This window comes from Thunnus maccoyii, chromosome 1, assembly GCF_910596095.1.
Source record: "Thunnus maccoyii chromosome 1, fThuMac1.1, whole genome shotgun sequence".
Lineage (NCBI taxonomy): Eukaryota > Metazoa > Chordata > Actinopteri > Scombriformes > Scombridae > Thunnus > Thunnus maccoyii.
The window spans coordinates 16,492,645-16,513,246 of record NC_056533.1 but is presented as its reverse complement, the minus strand read 5'-3'; the positions used below and the strand labels follow the sequence as shown (position 1 = coordinate 16,513,246).

Genomic DNA, 20,602 nt, shown 5'->3' with positions numbered 1-20,602 from the left:
GACTGGGCCATTTTAACACATTAACATTCTTTGCCTTAAACCATTTCAGTGTAGCTCTGGTTGTGTGCTCAGGTTTTCTTCAAGAATTGCCCTGTATTTGGCCCAGTCCATCTCCTCAGTCCTGACCAGTTTCCCAGTACTGTGAGGATGGTGTACTCAAGATGATGTGCAGTGTTGGGTTTCTGCCACACAGCGTTTTGCACTAGGGCCAAAAAGTTAAATTTTGGTCTCATCTGACCAGAGTACCTTCCTTCACATTTGCTATGTCTCCCACATGGCTTGTGGCAAACTCCAAATGGGATTTCGCCATTCTTCAATAAAGGCCAGATTTGTGGAGTGCACGACTAATAGTTGTCCTTTGGACAGATTCTCCCACCTGAGCTGTGGATCTTTGCAGCTCCTCCAGAGTTACCATTGGCCTCTTGGTTGCTTCTCTGATTAGATGGCCTTCTCTTATTCTTTCCATTTTCTAATGATGGATTTAATGGTGCTCCGTGAGATTTTCAAAGCTTTTTTTTTATAACCTAATCCTGCTTTGTACTTCCCCACAACCTTATCCCTGACCTGTTTGGTGAGCTCTTTGGTCTCCATGATGCTGTTTGTTTAGTAATGTTCTCTGACAAACTCTGAGGCCTTCACAGAACAGGTGTATTTATATTGAGATTAAATTGAACACAGGTGGACTCTATCTAACTAATTATGTGACTTCTGTAGGCAACTGGTTGCACCTGATCTTAGTTAGGGGGTTTCACAGCAAAGGAGGTGAATACATATGCGCTCAACACTTTTCAGATTTTTATTTGTAAATAATTTTGAAAACCATGTAATAATAATTAGTTGCAGCCCTAGTATATTTTGAAAATATGATAATTGAAATGGAGAAAATGGTACTTGGTGAATGTTATTTGTATTTTATATTATTTGATTTAATACACATATTAGAAACATGCCTGTTTGTGATGTATTAAATTGTAGAATATTGTCCGAATACATTAAGGAGGATGTTATTAGGTTGGGGAATTCAAGCAGCATACACAAATGGTTCATATCTTCATGGAAACCAGTGGGCTATAGTGGGCTACAGAACAGTGTTTGAGCCACAGAAAGTCTCTCCAATCTCTCCTCAAATCTCTCCTTACTTGGCATTGTGAGGTTGGATAAGCAGCAGTGGCAGCTATGCTGATGGGAACAGTCTGCCAAAAAACAGCACTAGGCAGTGCCTTTGTTCTGTGCATAAATAAATGATTGCTTCATTTGGGCTGCCGGCTTCAATAGACTCTGTCAGAATAAGCAGGGTAATCAAGAGTTCAATTGAAATAAACAGGAACTTTTAAACTGAATGAGGACCTGTCCGTCTCTACCACAGTGAATAGGGTAATCAGCCTCTTCAGATGCACTGAACACCAGACGCACGCACGCACGCACGCACGCACGCACGCACGCACGCACGCACGCACGCACGCACGCACGCACACACACACACACACACACACACACACACACACACACACACACACACACACACACACACACACACACACACACACACACACACACACACACACACACACACACTTGTTAGGACATTGCATTGAGCTTCACTCAAACCCTAACCTTAACCATAACCAATTCATGCCCCAACCTTAACCTAACTTCAACTCACACCTTTACCAGTACCTCAGAAATGATGTATTACCTCATAAGGACTGGGCTTTGGACCCCATGATGACTACTGGTCCCGAAAAGGTCGGTGTTTATACCAAAAAAGGTCCCAATGAGGTAACAAAAATGCATGCGCGCGCCCACACACACACACACACAATCACAAAAACACACCTTTTAAATCCTAATTCACTCTTCCCTATTCACAGACAAAGAAAAACCCCACAACAGACCACACTTAAGCACAACAAGCCTCAAACTCTCCAGATTTGGCACACACACTCTCTCTCTGTTGTGGGGACCTGGTGGCCCCAGGGTGGCCCTTCTTAAACAGAGCAGGGTTATTTTGAAGGACAGGACCCCATGCTGAGGGAAACACAAACACCGGAGACAGTAGGGTCTAAAGACTTTACACAACCTGTCACTCTGTCAGTATTTCCCTGTGTTTAGTCTCTGACATTCTCTTTCTGTTCTACTGCTCCACACATATCCTTCCACACACTTTGTCCCTTTAGCCATCCTGATCTTTTTTGTGTCTCCCACAGATTAATCCATCTGCCTCTGCAATACGTATAAAACAGCAAAACCTTCACACTTAATTTAACATTATTTCTTCAGCATGAAAAAAAACATAAGATGACATTTTAATGATTACTATCAAGAAAAACAGTTTAACCGATGGCTGATTTAATGTCATTGTGGGCTGGTACATTTTTAAAAATCCGTCCCTTCAACTCTCTTTTCTTGAGTAGGTGGAGTTAAAAACAAGGGTGGTCTTGTGGGATAAGAAAAGCTCTTAAGCGTCTTTTCACAGTGATTTAGTATGTAACTGCCTGCCTGCCATTCATCATATTCCATTACATTGTTTTTTTTTCCTTTCTTTAAATATGACTTGGGGCCCACAACAGGCCACATGACTGCTATAATGTGCCTTAATTGGCCTGTTGGTAGGATGAGAAAAGAACTATTATTACACAAGTCTTGGAAGGGCAATTTTAAGAATCCCAAATGGAGTCACTAAAAAGAAATGTAAGTGGGCAAAAAACAGACAGGATTGTGACTGTCAACCTGCCTGCAACCTAGTGACACCTCTGAGTTTTAAATAGGAGTTAAGAAGCTTTTTTCCTCACCAAGAGCAATTATTAGTGACAACCCTGAAGAGAAAAATCACCACCTCAGTCATGATAAAACCTCTTTTCAACCTTCAATTATTTTAATGGGGCATCATATTCTTCTAAACCACATTAGCATCACATTACACGTCAAATGGCTACTTGTGTACGTAACCAGAACCCTGCTGAATGAAGGGAGAGGGTCTGGCTGTACTGAGGTTACTATTGGCTTACTACGGTTACGTGGTTTCTTAAACGTCATGTAAAGAACAATCAGGTTTCATTACTCAAGGTGAGAGATTAAGAGAAACTTGGTGAAAAAGACAAGATTTATGTTGGAAAAACCTCATTTCTTGGCCTTGTACTGTATATTTGTAACTGAGTTCCTTGCTTCACAGTAGAATATTTGATAAAATTTATATGCATGCACACAGTGAGGAAAAACTGTGCTACCTCTTACTACAGAGCCTCTTCTCTCACTGTACTGTCATTGTGAAAGCTGCATTAGCAAAAGAAAGAAAAAACTCCTTAAGCTGCAGTGTGGTATAGCTATAAATAATACATTTGCATGAAAAGGTGAGTTTTATATAAATCAGGCCATTGCACTGCATGCAAACTCATTTATCGATTTCTGCCTATTGTTGATTTCTCCCAATATCCTGGTTTTGCAGTGTGCATGTAAATGTAGTGATTGAAAGCTCTGAATTCCTTCATTCACAACTAGGGTTGCTGTCTATTTGCTTAACAAACAGTGTGCTCTATTGTAGCCCAAATGAGCCTTTCTCTAAACTGACTGTTAGACCAGGGGCTCTCTAATCTCTTACACTCCTGCATCCAAATGACAAAGATTGTCCCAGAACTGTCCACACTGTTTTCACTAACTCAGTGAGGTACAATACTATCATATAATTACCTCCTTCTTTGTATCTTTTAACCATTACAGAGTTGAATCAACAGCTCTCTGAGATGTCAACAAAAATGGGCATTATATGCTTTACAAACTAAAGAGCTCCTGTATAGCACTTTATTAGATTTTACAGGTGTTCGTTAATTTTTGTGTGTGTCAGATAGGGATGAACAATTAATCGAAATTTTATCGAAATCTCGATATGGCTTACTGCAATTTTCAAATCGCAGGAGACGCAATATTTGTTAAAGGCAAAAAGTGTGTCAAAATACCATTTTAAATTAAATATTGTGGTGCTGCAGAAATGTCCCTGCATACACATCATATTCTACAGCCTTAAGAAAACATCTTTGTTTGGTACAGATCCTTACAAAAAAAAATTATCGTTCCCTCTAATATCGCAAATCATATCTCATTGCAATATCAGTCAAAATAATCACAAGTAGATATTTTTCAAAATCATTCAGCCCTTGTGTCATTAATAGAGTAAAGATATCAATAAATGGCAAAACAAAAACAAATGGGAAAATTAAGAAATTCAGGCATTTGAGAGATTTGTAAGAATTTAGTACCAAGACTTTCTCAAGTTTTGTTATTTTTGCCTTATTTAATTTAATTAATTGAATAAAATGAATTTAACCTCATTCAGTCATTGGGAATCATTTAAATATCTTAAATTGTTAATGGCTAAAAAAATCTATCTCACCAAAATGACACAAAAACAACACTCCAATGCAGACAGCAAAATATCTACCCATTAATTCATGGGGAAACTCTGTGGCAAAGATGACATCTGGGCTCCGAAGGCCTCAGGCAGGGCAACTAGAATGATGCCTGCATATTTATTTATTTATATATTTAACAAAGGACAATCATGGGCATGATGGGCTCTGTTTCATTCTCTGTTTCACACCTGTCTTCAGTTTTGTTTAAGGGCACAGTGCACTCATAAAAATGTCCTCTCTTTCCTTTCATCTTCTTTTGTCCATAACCGTACTGAAATCTCTTAAATACAATTAAACAAGACATTTTGTAATGTATTTGAATTATTAACAAGCTCTTATACAGTATGTCAAGTGTGTTACTCTACATTCTGTCAGGCCACATATCATTCTAATATAAACATTACATTTATATGTAAGTTAGGGGAAAAAACTAAACTAAAAAGCTTTCGAAAAACTCAAGCATTGCTGGGAAGATGTTTCTATATGATATTACGTTTAACTCATGTGAGCAGTTCCTGTTTCTTAGTATAGAAACACAATCCCATTGATGTCATATGTCTACATCTCTGTGTCTAACATGCATAGACCTAAAATACTGTCATGACCGACAGCGCATCCTCTGGGAACCATAACATACTGTGGCAGATGGACAGTACAGGCCATAGGACTAAGTGACATTAAAGCATGCATGTGAGCACACACACAGACACAGACACACACTCAAACATACAGACATATTCCCAAAGAAATAACGTGACCATTCGCACATTCGGCCATTCTAAATCCATTTCCCTTCTTTTCTCCCTTCCCCCTCTTATATTTCAGTCTCTCTCACCCTTTTTGCTCAGGTTTAATTGACTATTGTGGCAGATGGGGTGGCGGTTGGTCTGTGGGAATCAATGTCTTCATTGTGGAACTGAGAGAGAGATTAGCAGCTAGTTAGCGCTAGTGAGAGATGACAGCTGGCACCATTAACCTCTCCTGTCACTCTCTCTCTCTCTCTCTCACACACACAGGAAGTGCTAGTGTACCTCATCAATTACACACATGAAATATATTGTTCTCTACCACGAGCCTGTCACTCAAACACTGAATAAATGTGTCCTTGTACGTTAGGCCTAATTGTGCACACACTCAGGGATAATGCATTTTTGGCTTAGCTTGACATCTAAAATGAAAAGCGAGAAAAAGCAATATCAGTCAAAACTACCGACTCAACAAGTGCAAAACTCCACACTTTTCAAAACAGAGCAAGGTTTAAAAATGTTTTGAATCCAGGGTTTGAATATGTCTCAACCTATGACTTGAAGACGACAAAAATCAAAGAAACACGGCAGCTCAGAATGATCCAACTAGTCAAGACACGAAAGCTTTGCCACTGAGGCAAACATTCATCATGTGATCTGACCCAAAATGTGACTACAACAGCTGCTGACAATGGCTCCAGTTTCGTTAAGGCATCTGAAATGCTTCACGCTGATTTGGCAGCAGTCGTTTATTTTACATTTTGCTACAAGAGGTAAAATTCCCAAACACACACACATGCAAATGGATCTGTGTTGAAACCACTCATCGTCTCAACTGTCACTTGATAAAAGACTTCTATATTTTTAATGAAAGGCATCTTCTGTTGTAAGGCCAGTTTGAATAGAGTTAATAGAGTTAATAGAGTTTGTTCCATCAGGTTGATCTTCATTGAATTCATTGAGTGTTTGCAAAGATTTAAGCTATAATGTTTTTACACTAACCAAACAACAGTTGAGTTTGACAGACTTTGACATAGACCAAAATTACTCATCATGAAGTAACAGTAACAGGTTTTTTCTCTTCGCATCTATTTAGATTTCACCAAACCTTAATAACTCCTGTTGAACACATCTAAACACAGAGTGCCTGTAACTGATTGATTTTGTTGACCTCCAGATGTTAGCCCAGCTGAGCTGCTGTACAACTGCTCTGGACCACAGTTACTTGGTGACAGTTGATAACTGATTTTTTTTTATGAACAAGGGCACAAAAATTCATCAGCCCAGTGAATCCCAGTGAGTTTTAGAAGGGGGAAAAGCAGATGTACATAGACATACAGAAAGAGGAAATCTGCTGCATTAACTAGATGCTGTATTCCCTGCTGGGAATCATTTGAATTACACATTTCCTGGTGGTTGGTATTTAACACAAAATTCAAAGATAATATGATTTCATGATGACAATATATGTTGACAGAGTACATGTAGATGTTAATTCAATGGGGATATTAGCTTCCTGTCTAAAAGATAAAGAAAATGAAAGCAAAATTCACTATTAATGATATTCTACATACTTAATTAATAAATGACAAGCCTACTATGCTTTAGTAATTGTTAATTCTTTCAGCACTACATGTAACTAAATGTAGAGATCTTACAGAAAGTCCCTTGTTGTTACAATACTATTTCTAGCACAGATATAATAAACTAATTTAGATGATTATTTTCATTATCGATTAATCTCCCGACAATTTCTCTGATTAGCCGATTAATTGTTTTGTCTATACAATGTCAGAAAATACTGAAAATTGTCCAGCACATTTTCAGTATGTCCTAGGTGAAGACATTAAATGTCTTTTTTTTTATCCCAAACTCAAAGATATTAAGTTTCCAATGATATAAAACAAAGAAAAGCTTGAACCAGATATTTTTGCTTAAGAAATTACGTAAATGATTAATCAATTTGTTGCAGCTCTACACTAATATTCTTATACTGCACATAAACTGGTGTACATGCATGTAGAGATTATTGTAGTTGCTATTATATAGCCAGTGTCCCTTGAGAGATATTATTTAATTTCCTGCAGGGTTCCCACCAGGACTACCATGCCTGGTCAAAGCAGACCAGAGCAGGGAAACTAACAGGGCTCATGTTGCTACTCAACCATCTTCAGAAAGCTGTCTCTTCTATGACTGCAGGGACTGAAGGTGTCAGTTACAAGGCTACTTCTTCATCTGGGTCAAATCAAGTTCAACAACAGACGCTTCTTACAATCCCTGACACAGCATGTTTTGACATGACGCTGGGGAATCGACTTGATTTGAACACTTGCGTGGTCGTTGATGTGCTGAGTGAATCCTATGACAAAGGGAGTGTTAGCGTCCATTGGAAATGCACTGAGCGAATTCAAAACACACGGTTGTCACTCCGAAATAAAGCTGTTTTTCTAAATCCCTCTATTTGCCAAAGGGGAAAAAGGGAGAGCCTGACAGCAGTGATCCTGACAGTCTCCTGTAGTGCACATTTTGACATGAGAAAATGTTAGAAAATCCCTTTTTGTGATTTAATATTCAAAGTGCAGAACAGAGAATTTTGGCTTGATCTTTTGGCTGACATTCATCTGGTTTTGACATGAGAAAAGAAAATATTACCTAAACATCAACTAAGTCCCCCGAGATTAAACACGCAAAGTGCACAGCCAATGTTGGCCTTGTCAGAATTCATCTGCTTTTCAACAGGGGTAGTTTAATATGCCAACTATGAACAGCTGGAGGCACATTTAATTCGACTGACTGTATTTGTTACCCTCCAGTGTTCCCCAAACTATAAACCACAGTTGCATGGTAGCCAAAACATGAGTTAAACTATGCCAATCACTACGTGCAGTAAGACTGAGACCTAAAGACATTTGGATGGATGAAGACTGACACAAAGACATGACATACTAAAAGGAGATAGAGACATAAAGAACTTGATATTAGCAACATTACGTTCCCATTAAAACAGGCTGGGCCTTGCCTGTAAAGATTTTGTTTTTGCGTTTATTGTTTGTATGGAATAAACAATCTGCTTTTATACTAGGAAATTAATTAATACAGTGCAGCACATTGCCTTTGCTACTAACAAATATTTGCCGCAAACAGGCAATTATGGTCTAGTTATTGAGCAACACCTTCCTCTGTGTTTTTTCTCCCTCTCCAGGGAGTAACAATGGAGTAGGAAAGAGACGTAACATGATATAGATGGATAGTGTGTGTCTACTATTGCACTACTCAGACAGCTTTTTCCTCTGTTCTTTTGAGCCCCTGTCCTGGCTATCAGCAAAAAAAAACCCCAAAAAACATTTCTCCGGAAGTATCAATCACATGATTTCTCTCTTTTTTTACATTTTTTTTTTAAATTTCTGCTGCTGTTGTCGCTCACATAGCACATCCTGTCTGTCAGGTACTGGTTTACATTCAAGAAAGGTCATGAATGCTCCGGTGAGTACACACACATTCATCTGTGTACAGCACGTCTACGTGGAACAGTTACATGTAGTGAGGGGATGGAGCTGTAACATGAGGAGGGTAGATTGACTATCACCTTTTCTCAAGTGATTCACTGCTCCTGTTAACTCTTTCATATTCCACGCCTGTGTGAAAGCAACTTTACTCTAAGTATAGCTCCATGTATCCACATGCCTATTGATAAAGATTTTCATTGCATTTTGGGGAAATATTTAAAATAGCAACCTGTTTCTCTCTTGGTGTCAAACAATTCCCCTCCTTTGTTTCTGTGCAAACCTTATCTGTGTGCTCTGAGGATAAAGGATATGGAGGATTTGCATAAGTCTTGCTGGGTGACAGATTGTATAGTGTAAAAAAATGTTCTGTGATCTGACTATATCAATACAGAGCTGAAAATACAACACTGCCGGTATTACGTAAACAACACCACTAATTTGTCTAATGTGATTAATACTGATTCAGGCTGTATTGTTGTGACATTTGTTGAGGAATTATCTTCACAGATGTAATCACATCTGAGCTCTCGAGTTCCTTTTGTTTCCTTTAAGCAGGTGCGTGACACTGCAGTGTGAAACCTTGCAGGCTGATGCTTTATATCACCAAGACAGACCTGAGAATTTACTGTAAGTGGTGACGTGTTGATTTTCAATTTGTCACATTTTAAACACTCATAAAAATACAGTTCAGTTCATATGTTTTAAAAACAGCATGTAATTCTACCTCTCTCATTCACTGCAGCAGCGATCCAATGTCGCCATGTGCTGCGACACGCAAACACACAATGCATGCACCGCCTGAATCACACACACACACACACACACAAGCTACCTACCTCCATGGCTAGTGCGGCTGTCTGCTGGTCGTAGTGATTCAGTAGGTTGGGCATAAAGGTGGTGTTGTAAGGCAGATCCTGGCACATTCTCAGTCTGATGGGCTCACAGCTAAACTCACTGTGGCTCTCTATGAACTCCATATGAATGGAGAGAGCAGGAGTAACCAGAAAGAAAAGAAGTAGGGAGAGAGGGACGGAAGGAAAACAGACATGATTTGTTTGTCGGCAGGAGATTGTTCTAGTTTTGGAGAACCAGTCTTTCATACATCCTCTGCCAGCTGAGGCTTGCATTTTAATGTTAGACATTTCTGCAAGGTGGCTCAGGCTATCTAGCCTTGAGGACATGCACGGATTGCTTCAAGGCTTCTTCACATTAGAAGCAACTGAGTCCATTTTTAGTGGCAGTACTAAAAGGAAAAACAAGAAATCCACTTTCAACAAAGAGGCAGGTGTACTCTGTATATGTACCCTGAACTGCTCGTGTGATGGAGTCCCAACTCATCTGCAGGTCTAAAAGTTCGGAGCTGCTGCTTGTGTCAGTCCTCAAATTCACCAGCCATTGTAGTATTTTGTTTTTTATGTTCGATGTCTTTGAAGGAGCTTTTAAATGCACAGATTCAATTGTTTCTCATTTTAAAACAGTTTTTTTTCCACTTTGTGGTAATCCCCTGGTCAGGGAGACAGATTCCCCTGATTCCATCCCCAAAGAGAGTGCGTGTCCCTGAGATAATGGCTCCACCGGCAGACTCTCCTCCTGGTTGTTGGTTTCCTTTTGTCTGCTCTCACTCTCCTTTCCAGCGACGCTTTAAAGAATCATCAGAGGTTGAATCCACAATATAGCATTATCCTCCAAATGATCTGTCAGATTTCTGTCTTCTACATTCAATTGCCACACTGGAGCAGATTCCTCAAGCTGGTCCTGCAGGTTTACAAAAACAAAGAAAGGCCTAATGGTCAAACAAGCAGAAAGGGCTTGCTTAGGGTAAAGTTCTATTGTATCATGTATTGCCTCTGATTAGCCACACCCTTGTCTCTCTATACAAGTGGGGATTAAAATGACTGATGAAATCCACACCAGCCTGTGTGGTGGTAGGTAGCGTTAGTGTTTTTCTAAAAGACTATAACTGCCTGTGTTGGCAGGCTCATAATCAGTTCCTGTCTCTGGTGTGGAAAGTAAGCTAGTGTATTCAAACGAGTGGTGTTACTGCAGGTTCTCACACAGTTTATACTGCAGACTTACTGAAAACGTGTTCAAAGCAAACCACAACCACAGCAGGTTTTCAGGCGGTGACCGTGAACGTTACACCTGCGGATGATCAGACACTCCCCCACTCGCACGTTAGTGTGAGGTTGTCCGGGCAACAGTAACGTTCCCCTGCGATGTTTCACACCGCGACTCGGTGGCATTTTGACGGACAATACCTTAAACTTAAAACAAAATTAGAAAACTTAATCTAAGAACGCATGAAAGTGTTCATTAGTCGAGGTTTTTTGTTTTTGGTTGTTTTTTTACACCTGCGCCAAACAGCTCACGCTCGACCGTTACGAGCTAACTTACTATTTTATAAAACCTCAGCAACACTGATAGCTAGCTAACGTTAATACATTGATAACGTTAAAATGCACCTCTGTAACGTTACCCGGTGGACGGTTATATGTCACAGCCGTTAACGTCTAGCTCTCCTTTTCTCTCCAGGAGAACCTGGCTAGTTTTAAAAAACACAGCGTCTTCAAAAGGTAGTCTTCAAGGAGCTACGCATCTTCGTTTTACTGGAACAAGAACCAAACACCATGACACGCCAGGATCAGTGTTGAGCGCATATATCAATCTGTTTGTCACCGCGGTGTCTTCAGCCCGACAGCGCGCTGTTTGTGCACATGATTCCTTTTATATCATTTATTGTCCAACTCCAATAATAAATTCAAAGAATCAAATAGTTCCTCTTTAGCGTTACAATTCAAATACGTTACCTTGTGTGCAGGGTAAAAAGCGCTGCTCGGCTCCACCGGCTCCGTCCACTGCAGCACTTGTTCGTTGTTCCACTGTTTGCAGCTGGTTGCCTGCAGCGTGCAGCAGACACATCGTGAGCGCGGATTCAGCGGGAGCGCGCAGAGGTATGACAAAATTGGCCCCACTGGACATTGCATGCTGCTGTGGACATGCTGTAGGTTATGTAGGCTATGTATAAATGTATAAGCTAAGAAAACTGAATGAAACGTGGTTGGTAGGGCCTACTTGTTGGCTATAGCTCTAGAAAATTCAGTTTATTTCATTTTAATAAAGGCCAGGAGTCAGATAATCTAATGTGTGTTTTTAATGATCATTAATTTTAAGTATATCTGAGCCCACGGTGGTTACCAAATGGGCACAGCTGGCACAGGCTCAGGGGCGCAAGAGTCAGGGGGCCCTGATACTCTTTGGTTGAAATGAGTTTTATTAAAATATTTCTTTGGAAAAAGATCTCTCTGATTATTTTGGTCTCTTGACACTTTTAGTATTTAGTCTCAGAGTCAAATAAGTCTGCCTTCAGAAAATATAACTGCATGATGAATTCCTATATTTTGAGTAGTATTCTTGCATAATATTTGTGGAGAGGACTGTCAGTTTGGGTTTGTTGTGGCAGGAATCTCTTGAAGATTTTGGCAGCTTCTCATCATCTTCATCGAGTACAGTGGTTAACCAACAGTGTATACTTATGGTTTACCTGCAAAACATCACCGGAAAAGAGGGAAGATGCTGGCAGTGGGGTGAGGTTAGCTGGGAGAGGGGCTTTTTACACATCTATGCTGGGGGGGATCATTGTCCTATAATCTGTCCAAGTGGACAACACAAAGAGCAGATAAGTAGTGTGTATATGTGTATTTGACCGGTTTGTCTCTGGTTAAAGGGGATGACAGGGTCTTTATTTGTGAATTATTATATCCATCTTAATTTGACATTCACATTTTTAAAAGGCATATATTTTTACATTTTTGGTGTTAATGGAGCTAAATACAGATTCTGTGACCAGACTACATTTCTGTCATTCGTTGTTGTGCTCAAGATCTCAAATGCTGCAGGATGACATTCAGCATTATTCTCAAGGTCATTCTGAAGGCCTTTCTGGGGTTAAATGTGATCCCACCTGGGACTCCCATATTACATGTCAATCTCCTTGCACCAGACAGGTCACAAAGAGTGAAAACCAATTTGAAAAAAAAAAAAAAAAGTTCCACTGAAGTGAAGGCAGAGGCAATAACTCACTCCCTTGGCGGCTCAGTGCAAGGAGGGACATCAGGCTTCCAATAACAAAGATGTGAACCAAAAATATAGATAATAGATGATAAACAAAGACAACTAAAAGCAGGAAAACTACTTGAGGTAGCATTATTAAAAATCTTTATTAAAATCATACAACAAATGTATATGCTATTAAAAAACAAAGTAAATAATGATATGTGCAGCACCTTTTGTCTTTTTTAAAGCAGGTAGTATTTAACAGCTGTTATCAAGTTACAACTTGGCTGATTTAGGGGGAAAATGAGTGAATTTCTCATTTGGAAACAACAATACAAGCACCAAAAGTTTTAGATTATTCATTTAACCTGACAAACGTACATTAAGACAGCAAAATACTTCAGTCAGTGCAGTTGTAAGAAACACATCTTCTACACACAGTCTGCTAATATGTGGAGCATTAATGTATTGATGTATTTGAGTATATAGACTGTTGACACATTTTATTTTACATTTTGTAACCGAGGGCAGAGAAAGGGAGTCAACCATAATTAAAGGAGTGTAAATAGGTTTTCAATTCAAATCAATTTCAAGAAAAAATGAACAAGCTCATTTTTTAAATCACTGATAATCAAAGTCATTATTTTAAGTTTTTTAAAATTGAAAAAAAAAAGAATTGTGGTAAATTTACAAATGTACTAAATAACCCTCAGATATAGGACATCCATTACTTAACATCAAACACTATCCCTAAAATTTAACTGATAACGCACTCAAACGTTTCAAAAAAGACAGTTTCTGCAAATTCTCTGCAAAACTAATACTCATCTTGTGATTTCAAATACTAATTTCTACAGTCTACAGTGGGGCATCAATGTCCTACTGATGGAAACAACCACACAGATTTGTTGTGATTGTATCAGTCAACACTATGTCAATATTTATCCCTTACAGCCTCAGGATTAGGACTCTGTGCTATGATTCCCTTCCACACGATTGAGCACGGCACTAGATTAACCGTTTCATGGCTGATCTGATCTGATCTTCTCTGTTGTTGAGAAGTGGGGGGTCTGCAGCAGCTGAGGCTGCTGGCCCACATACTGGTTTAACCTCTTAATATGGACCCACTTGACATTCACCAACAGTATTCTGCATGTACACAAATGTACTCAATCCATCCAATCATCCACGGCTTTCAATTCAGACAGTTAAATATATTCTCAATATCATCATAACGCTGTCTTTTAGCTTTCTGAGATGTATGAATTGTCAAAGATGAAACCTTCTGGGGACAAACACAGAAAAAGATTTGATTTTGCCAGCCTTCAATTCTCTTGTCATTTCATCAATTCAAATGTCTCATTAGAGGCAAAAGCGACAAAGAAAAATAATTATTTAAAAATCTTAAAAATACTTTTTGATTTAATCCCCTGCAGCTTTTCAGCCCTAAATTTTCACAAAGCCTTTAAAATCTTTTTCTTTCAGAAGCATTTTTTAAATGAAATTCTAGGACAAGGCTGCAACAACAACATTATGAATATGACTGCTGTTACCTTCGTATCTCATAATAGGAAACATTTTCAAGAAGTGCGCTTTAATGTGTCCGATTCAATCTAAAGCCTAATATTATATCTACATAGTATTAAAAATCACTATTTGGTAGCAAAAACATCATAAAACATGACCCCACATAACAGTTTGTCAATGTACATGAAAAGCTAGTGTGAAGCAAAATGTTTGTAGATAAAGATTGATGAGTAGAGCTTAGTTTAGTATCTGGTATTTGACCAAACAGTAAGTGTTCATACAAGTTATAATATACCTAAATTCAGCTAAAATTACTTAACATATTTTGCTAGATATAAAAATGAACTTTCATCAAAAACAAAGGTTTCTTCATATTGAAAGACATGCTGAGTGTGACATATTTGGTCCACTGAACCCAAACAGTCATAGATGGCTTCTGATAAGACGGAAACTATCATTCATATCTTACTGTAGCTTCCACATACATATATCCACACTTAATCAAAGCAAATAGAGCCATTTGGTAACCCAGCTGTGCATCAGTGTACATGGCACTATGATACTACAAAGTAAGAACCAGTTTCTTAAAACTAATCCCACTCCTGAGGGACATATACAATGACACTCACCTAGCTGACTGTAGGTTAAAATCTACTCTTCTGAACACAGTTGCATTAATGCCTTTTGGGATTTAGCTGTGCTAGTCAACACAGTTAGGCATCAGGATTCAAGCGCCGTCCAATAAGGCGTCGGCTGTGGGGAGAGCACCCGGCCTCTTCCTCCAACTGGAAGAGAGAATTTTAGTCTGTGTTATCATGAGAGAGTAAGTAAGAGTGTTTGCATATTCATTTGACTTAGAGGAGCAGAGTATGACAGATCCAGCAGTAGGAGTAGGTATGTGTGGGGAAGTTGTATGCATGTATGTGTGTTTGAGTAAGACCAAGTGTGTGTTTGTGTGTGTGTGTGTGTGTGTGTGTGTGTGTGTGTGTGTGTGTGTGTGTGTGTGTGTGTGTGCGCACGTCTTAGTCAGACATGGATTCAGACAGACAAACACCACACTTACATCCTCAAGCACACCCACCCACACATACACACACACACACACACAAACACACACACACACACACACACACACACACACACACACACACACACACAGACACACACACAGACACACACCTGCTCTTTGATGTAGCTGTTCCCACAGGGTGGCAGCCCTCTGAGAGCCAATCCAACGATGAAGCACCAGACAGAGAGGCCGACCTCAACCGCTGCCAACACAGAACAAGTGATCCACAGCGCCAGGGTGGTGTCCTGAGACATAAAATAACACTACAAGGTTGACCATGACCATCCTGCGACGCTTTAAATTGTAGTATAACTTGGGAGTAACAGACATTACTTGAACAACTGCAATTGTACATCCCTACCAATCATCATATTTTAAGAGGAAAGTTTAGACTCACATAGATCCGTGTTGTATCAAACGGGCATTGGGCACTGACAGGTGACCGAGCGTCAATGGGAACCTCTGTATCGTTGCATCCTAGCATCAAACCCCGTCCATTGTGTGCGACAGTGATACTGATGGCCAAGAGGAGTCCAGTGCAGCATGCTGCTGACAGCAGGGCGTTGAAGAATGATGCAATTAGAAGTCCTATTTGCTGGAGAGACAGAGACAACATCATGTACAAATAAATAAAACAAACAAGGGGAGGTGTATTGAACTGTTTAGTAAAAACAGAATGAGTGAATTGATTATATCAGTGATTCAAGTTAAGTTAAATTTCTTACCAGTTTGAAGACATGAAGGTTCCTTGACACCACGATGGCAATAATCCCAGTGGCAATGCTCTGTAAGATTCAAAAGACAAGATGATTGTTTTAGCTTCATTACTTTGGCATGGCACAGGGCTTATTAAATTATGTACCACAAGTCGTAAACCCGCCTCAAAGGATGTGAGGCTGCGTTTTCAGACAGAAAGGAATAAACACAGATTTTTAAATTAATGACAATGAGTGAAAAAGCAGTAACAGGGCAAATATATCACATACTGTGTACTAATGTGTGAACAGAATATATATTTCAAAGACACATGACCTTATCGCCATCTCATCATCAACAACTGGCAGTTTATCTGATAGCTCGCTGTAATGAAGTCTGCCCTTGAGCAACTAGTGATCTGTTTGAAAAACCAGCTCTCTTATAAAGACAAGTTCAGTCTTGATTGCTGGAGAAAATACACAACACTAATGCCGCACTGATGTAGCAAATCACTTTTGATTTATACTGTTGGTGAATACCTGTTGGTCTGATGTACAGAACACAGAGAGCTGATGCAGTGAATGCTACTTTAATTTAATATATTAAGTAAACCAAGACTGGCCTTTGAAAGTTCTCCAAACCTTAAGCCTTTTGGTTTCCTCACCTGAACTTCTAATTTGACTTTGAAGCAAAGTATGAATACTTTAACTATTGACTCACCAGCAGGCCAGATGTGACAGAGATGACATTGGTTGCAGTGTATTCTGTTGTGATTTGTTGGCCGGGTTTGGAAATGTGGCGGAGGACATTGCCATGGACAATAGCTCCAAGGATGAAGTTAACATGGCCGACCAGGATGAGTGTTAACCCCTTTTTCATCAGCCTCCTTGGCCCTTTGTCCTTATCTGGTTGACAGAGATACAAGAAGTACTTTATGTTGATTATACCAAAACAGCCATACATTCTGAGTTAACATACAGACAGGTGACAAATTAAAGGAAAAACAAACATAAAGTGTCTTAATAAGGTGTTGGAGTGGACCCTAACCATGCCAGCAAAATGCCCCCCACAGCATAACAGAGCCACCGGATCCCCCCACTGTAGGGGTCAAGCATTCAGTCCTGTAACAGTTTTTCCTTTAATTTGTCACCCGTCTGTACATCTCCGATAAATTCTCCATCAGGTGTCTACAAAGCAACACCTCTTTCCCTTGCTTACAAAACAGTACATTCATTTATTCTGTGTCTCTGTTGACATGATATGTTAACTGACTGGCTTTTTTCCCCTGTTCGTTAATTTCCTACATACGTTTATGGAAACATATTAAATGCACACATGTATGTATGTATATTGTTATCAACAATATCCAAATACATTTAATTTAAATGGCAAATACATTATTCCATGTATTGATGCATATACTAAGATGAAATTGAATTATTAGACCATTGCATCAGCATAAATTACGATTATTTGCTAAAAAAAAAGTCAAATGTACACGCCTTCAAATGTTAAACATTACAAAATGCACTTGCAACAAACGAAAACTCCACTGATAAACTTTTCCTTTTTTAGGTCTTACATATGCATACTATACTTGCAGCTCGTTAAATAGGGACAGAAATTGTTCAGGTTTCTGATTAACTTAATTCTAAAGAAGTCATTGTGGTTTTCCCAGTCACATTTGAACTTGTATTGTTCTGCTGTTAAGGGGGCAGGGGTGGACACATGTATTTGCATACAAAGGCTACATGCTAGTGACTCTTGTGTACTGAGTGAGTCACAGATGGGAGGAAGAAGTACAAAGATTTGATACTTCTCAAACGTTTGAAGTATTGATTTATGCTATTGTCGGTCTCTTTAAATGTTGACAGCTAATTTCCTCTTAAAATGAACCAGGTAAATTAATGTCATACACACAATAATACATGTAGGAATACAGTTTTAAAAATGAAAGTGCACCTGCAGGCCTATGGTCATTTACACCCGTGGAGGGAAACTTATCGGGACATATAAACCTGATTCTAGTGATTCAAATGCGTTTTTCTAGCACAACAAAAATATGTCATAGGGGCATCACTCACCAAAATTGCACATCTCTAGTAGACCAGACGTTTTCCTTTCAATAAACTGACTTACGTCCGTATTTTCCAAGCGACTGCTCACCACCAAGCCACAGGGACGTACCTATGTCCACTTCCTGTGTGACGTCACGAAACTCACCTGTTACCTGTGGCTTGCTGGGCGCTGAGGGGCGCAACTGGCATTTCAGACATTTATTACAAGTTTCTTTGTTGTATTATCCTCGCAAGTTCTGTATAAGTCACCTGATCTGATTCGTTTGACATCATCGTTTTACAGATAAGTTTGAGAAACAAAAGCAAATAGTATATTTTTCCTTTTCACCCACTAAAAACGACGAAGTCTAGCATTTCACACATTTATTTGCAAGTCATACATATTCTGTCAGGATACACATCTCAGAAAAGGCACACACAAATTTATGTTATGAACAAAATCCAAGAATAACCATGTATGACCGAAAGCTCACATCCTCCAGTAACAAACAGGCTGAAGCTGCCCAACCCATACGATTATTTAATAACCAGTTTCAACACCACCAGTACACTGGGTGGAAGAGAGAGATTAAAGCTGCCCTGGTGACCACATTGGTTTATTTTTACATTCTCCTGGCTAACTTTAAAACATATCTTTGGATTAAACAACCTTAGCAGTTCACAAATAGACAAACAAAGGAAAATAAACAATGCATTTGATGGACCACACACTAAATGTACAGCAAAATATGCAGATTGGATCACAACAGTAATTTGAATACATTTTAAAAATACTTACAGAAATAAATGAATGAGGCTCATTGGATTCACCTGATCTCACTTGTGAGGTGTCCAATTTAACATTATGTTGCTAAGCAACTCAACAACCAGCATCAGAAGAAAGCTCTGTCTAAAAGCTCATACGGTGGTCTTCAGTTAAATGGACACCGTGATAATACAAAACATAAGGTATAATCTCAATGAAATGTCAAGGAATCAGGTACTGTACCTAAAAGTATTTCAACTGTTGTTTTGTTTTTGTACATAGAGAGAAAGTTTTATTTTCTCTGCATTCTTGCAGCCTGTTTAAGGTCTTAAATTGTATGAGCTTTCAGACACAGCAGTACCAGTAGTCCATAAAGAGTTCTGAGCCATAATGTCATTAAAAGGCCACAAAGAACTCCCTGATCTCAATACAAGTCAAACAAGACCTGTATAATGTACTCTATGAAGGATATCAACCCACTAGGTCCCAGCTTTATCAAATGGTCTGTTATTAAATGAAAACAATAGCAACAGAAACAAGAAGAGTTGTGTGTTGGCTCAGATACTCAATAATGTGGCCTTGTTGTGAAACCACAAAAAGTGAAATTATTAAGTAAAGAAAAACACAATATACAGTATCTTTAACATAAATATAACATACGGAACTCTCACACAGATGTATCTGGAAAAAGCCACGTCCTCTTTCAACAGAATATGGCAGCTGAGTTCATACACGTCTCACTATAATTAATTTTAAAGGCAAATGATAAAACAATGAGTAAAATACTAAAATCAAACGGAGACAAGAGGACTTTAAGGCATGTGCGTAGGCCCAGAATAAGGCAAACAGTAGAGCAAAATAAAAAAAACAAACAAACAAACACATAAACGGACATTCAGTAACACTGAGTTCACAGTACCAGTAACATATTCTAGAGAAAATTGGCAAGATGCTCGCCCTAAATGTCACATGCAGTGATGCACATACATCTTATTCTGTATCACAGGCTTTCTAAAAATATTAATGGGAATTTATGTATCTATTTATTAAGTAAACTGAAGTTTGCATCACTGCAATACAGTTTTGAGACATTTACATATATTTAACATGATAGGTGATATGTTGGTGAGGCATATCAGAAAAGTCAAAGAGCTGGGAATGTTCTGTCATATGAGGCAAAACAAAAGGGAGCAAAACCACGTGAAATGAGGATCCAGAAAAGGATGACTTAGTTTGTTAAATTTTCTTTGGGTAGAAACTAATCCCTCCATCTCTTGGGAAGCTATAGTTTTGCTGTTGGTCAACATTACCACCATAAAATTTAAGGTGGTGAGAGGTGAATTAGTGTGCGGTGTGACTCCAGTGAAGGGCTGAATCAGTCTTTGATGATGTTTTTAGACCGTCTAATCGCAGGACACAAACCGGTCAGGCAATTCATAATGTACCTCATACATGTACCTCAAACTACCTCATAGTAAAACACAACTATGCATTTGAGAAATTGTGGTATTCAATGTAAACCTGATAAGGGTTTACATTTGTACTGAACTTAACAGCTAATTCATTCAAAACAACTCCACCCGTGTACATGTATGCTTTGACTGTAAAATAAATACGTGAAATCACTCCAGGCGGCTTCCTTGTGAATGCATTATGTACAAATAGCTTTACACTAAAAGTACTGTGTGCTGTTAGGAAGCTTTAATCCCCGACAGAAAGGAAAAACACACCGTTTTGGCCACATTAACTCTAAATAAAAAAAAGGGGAAATTTAAA

General features: G+C 38.9%; 2 protein-coding genes across 3 annotated transcripts in view; both read right to left on the bottom strand.

Annotated features, from left to right (window-relative positions):
- The window catches only part of fzd3b (frizzled class receptor 3b), a 32,914-nt gene extending 21,157 nt beyond the window's left edge, over positions 1–11,757 (bottom strand). The window contains exons 1-2 of one of the 2 annotated variants that reach the window (XM_042416146.1): positions 11,466–11,757; positions 9,495–10,413 (exon numbers count right to left, since the gene is read on the bottom strand). In XM_042416146.1, the coding sequence (XP_042272080.1) occupies positions 9,495–9,839 (345 nt within the window). In that variant the 5' untranslated portion in view covers positions 9,840–10,413; positions 11,466–11,757. Of the gene's footprint in view, positions 1–376; positions 601–9,494; positions 10,414–11,465 lie in introns of those variants that run through there. The other variant, XM_042416154.1, reaches the window with a different exon arrangement.
- Positions 11,758–12,856: 1,099 nt separating this feature from the next.
- On the bottom strand, positions 12,857–18,219 carry LOC121896862 (keratinocyte-associated protein 3). The gene is made up of 6 exons (XM_042410908.1): positions 18,088–18,219; positions 16,724–16,908; positions 16,033–16,092; positions 15,705–15,902; positions 15,418–15,552; positions 12,857–15,023 (listed from the first exon to the last, which is right to left on the bottom strand). The coding sequence occupies exons 1-6, from the start codon at positions 18,098–18,100 to the stop codon at positions 14,952–14,954; spliced, it is 663 nt and encodes a 220-aa protein (XP_042266842.1). The 5' UTR covers positions 18,101–18,219; the 3' UTR covers positions 12,857–14,951.
- Positions 18,220–20,602: the final 2,383 nt, after the last annotated feature.

Bases quoted from the DNA above. Each gene is read 5' to 3' on its own strand.
- LOC121896862 (XM_042410908.1), bottom strand. The intron at 15,553-15,704 runs GTGAGTCTAAAC...TTTATGTCTCAG, and splicing joins TTGATACAACACGGATCTAT to GACACCACCCTGGCGCTGTG. The intron at 15,024-15,417 runs GTGTGTGTCTGT...TCTCTCTTCCAG, and splicing joins ACAGCTACATCAAAGAGCAG to TTGGAGGAAGAGGCCGGGTG.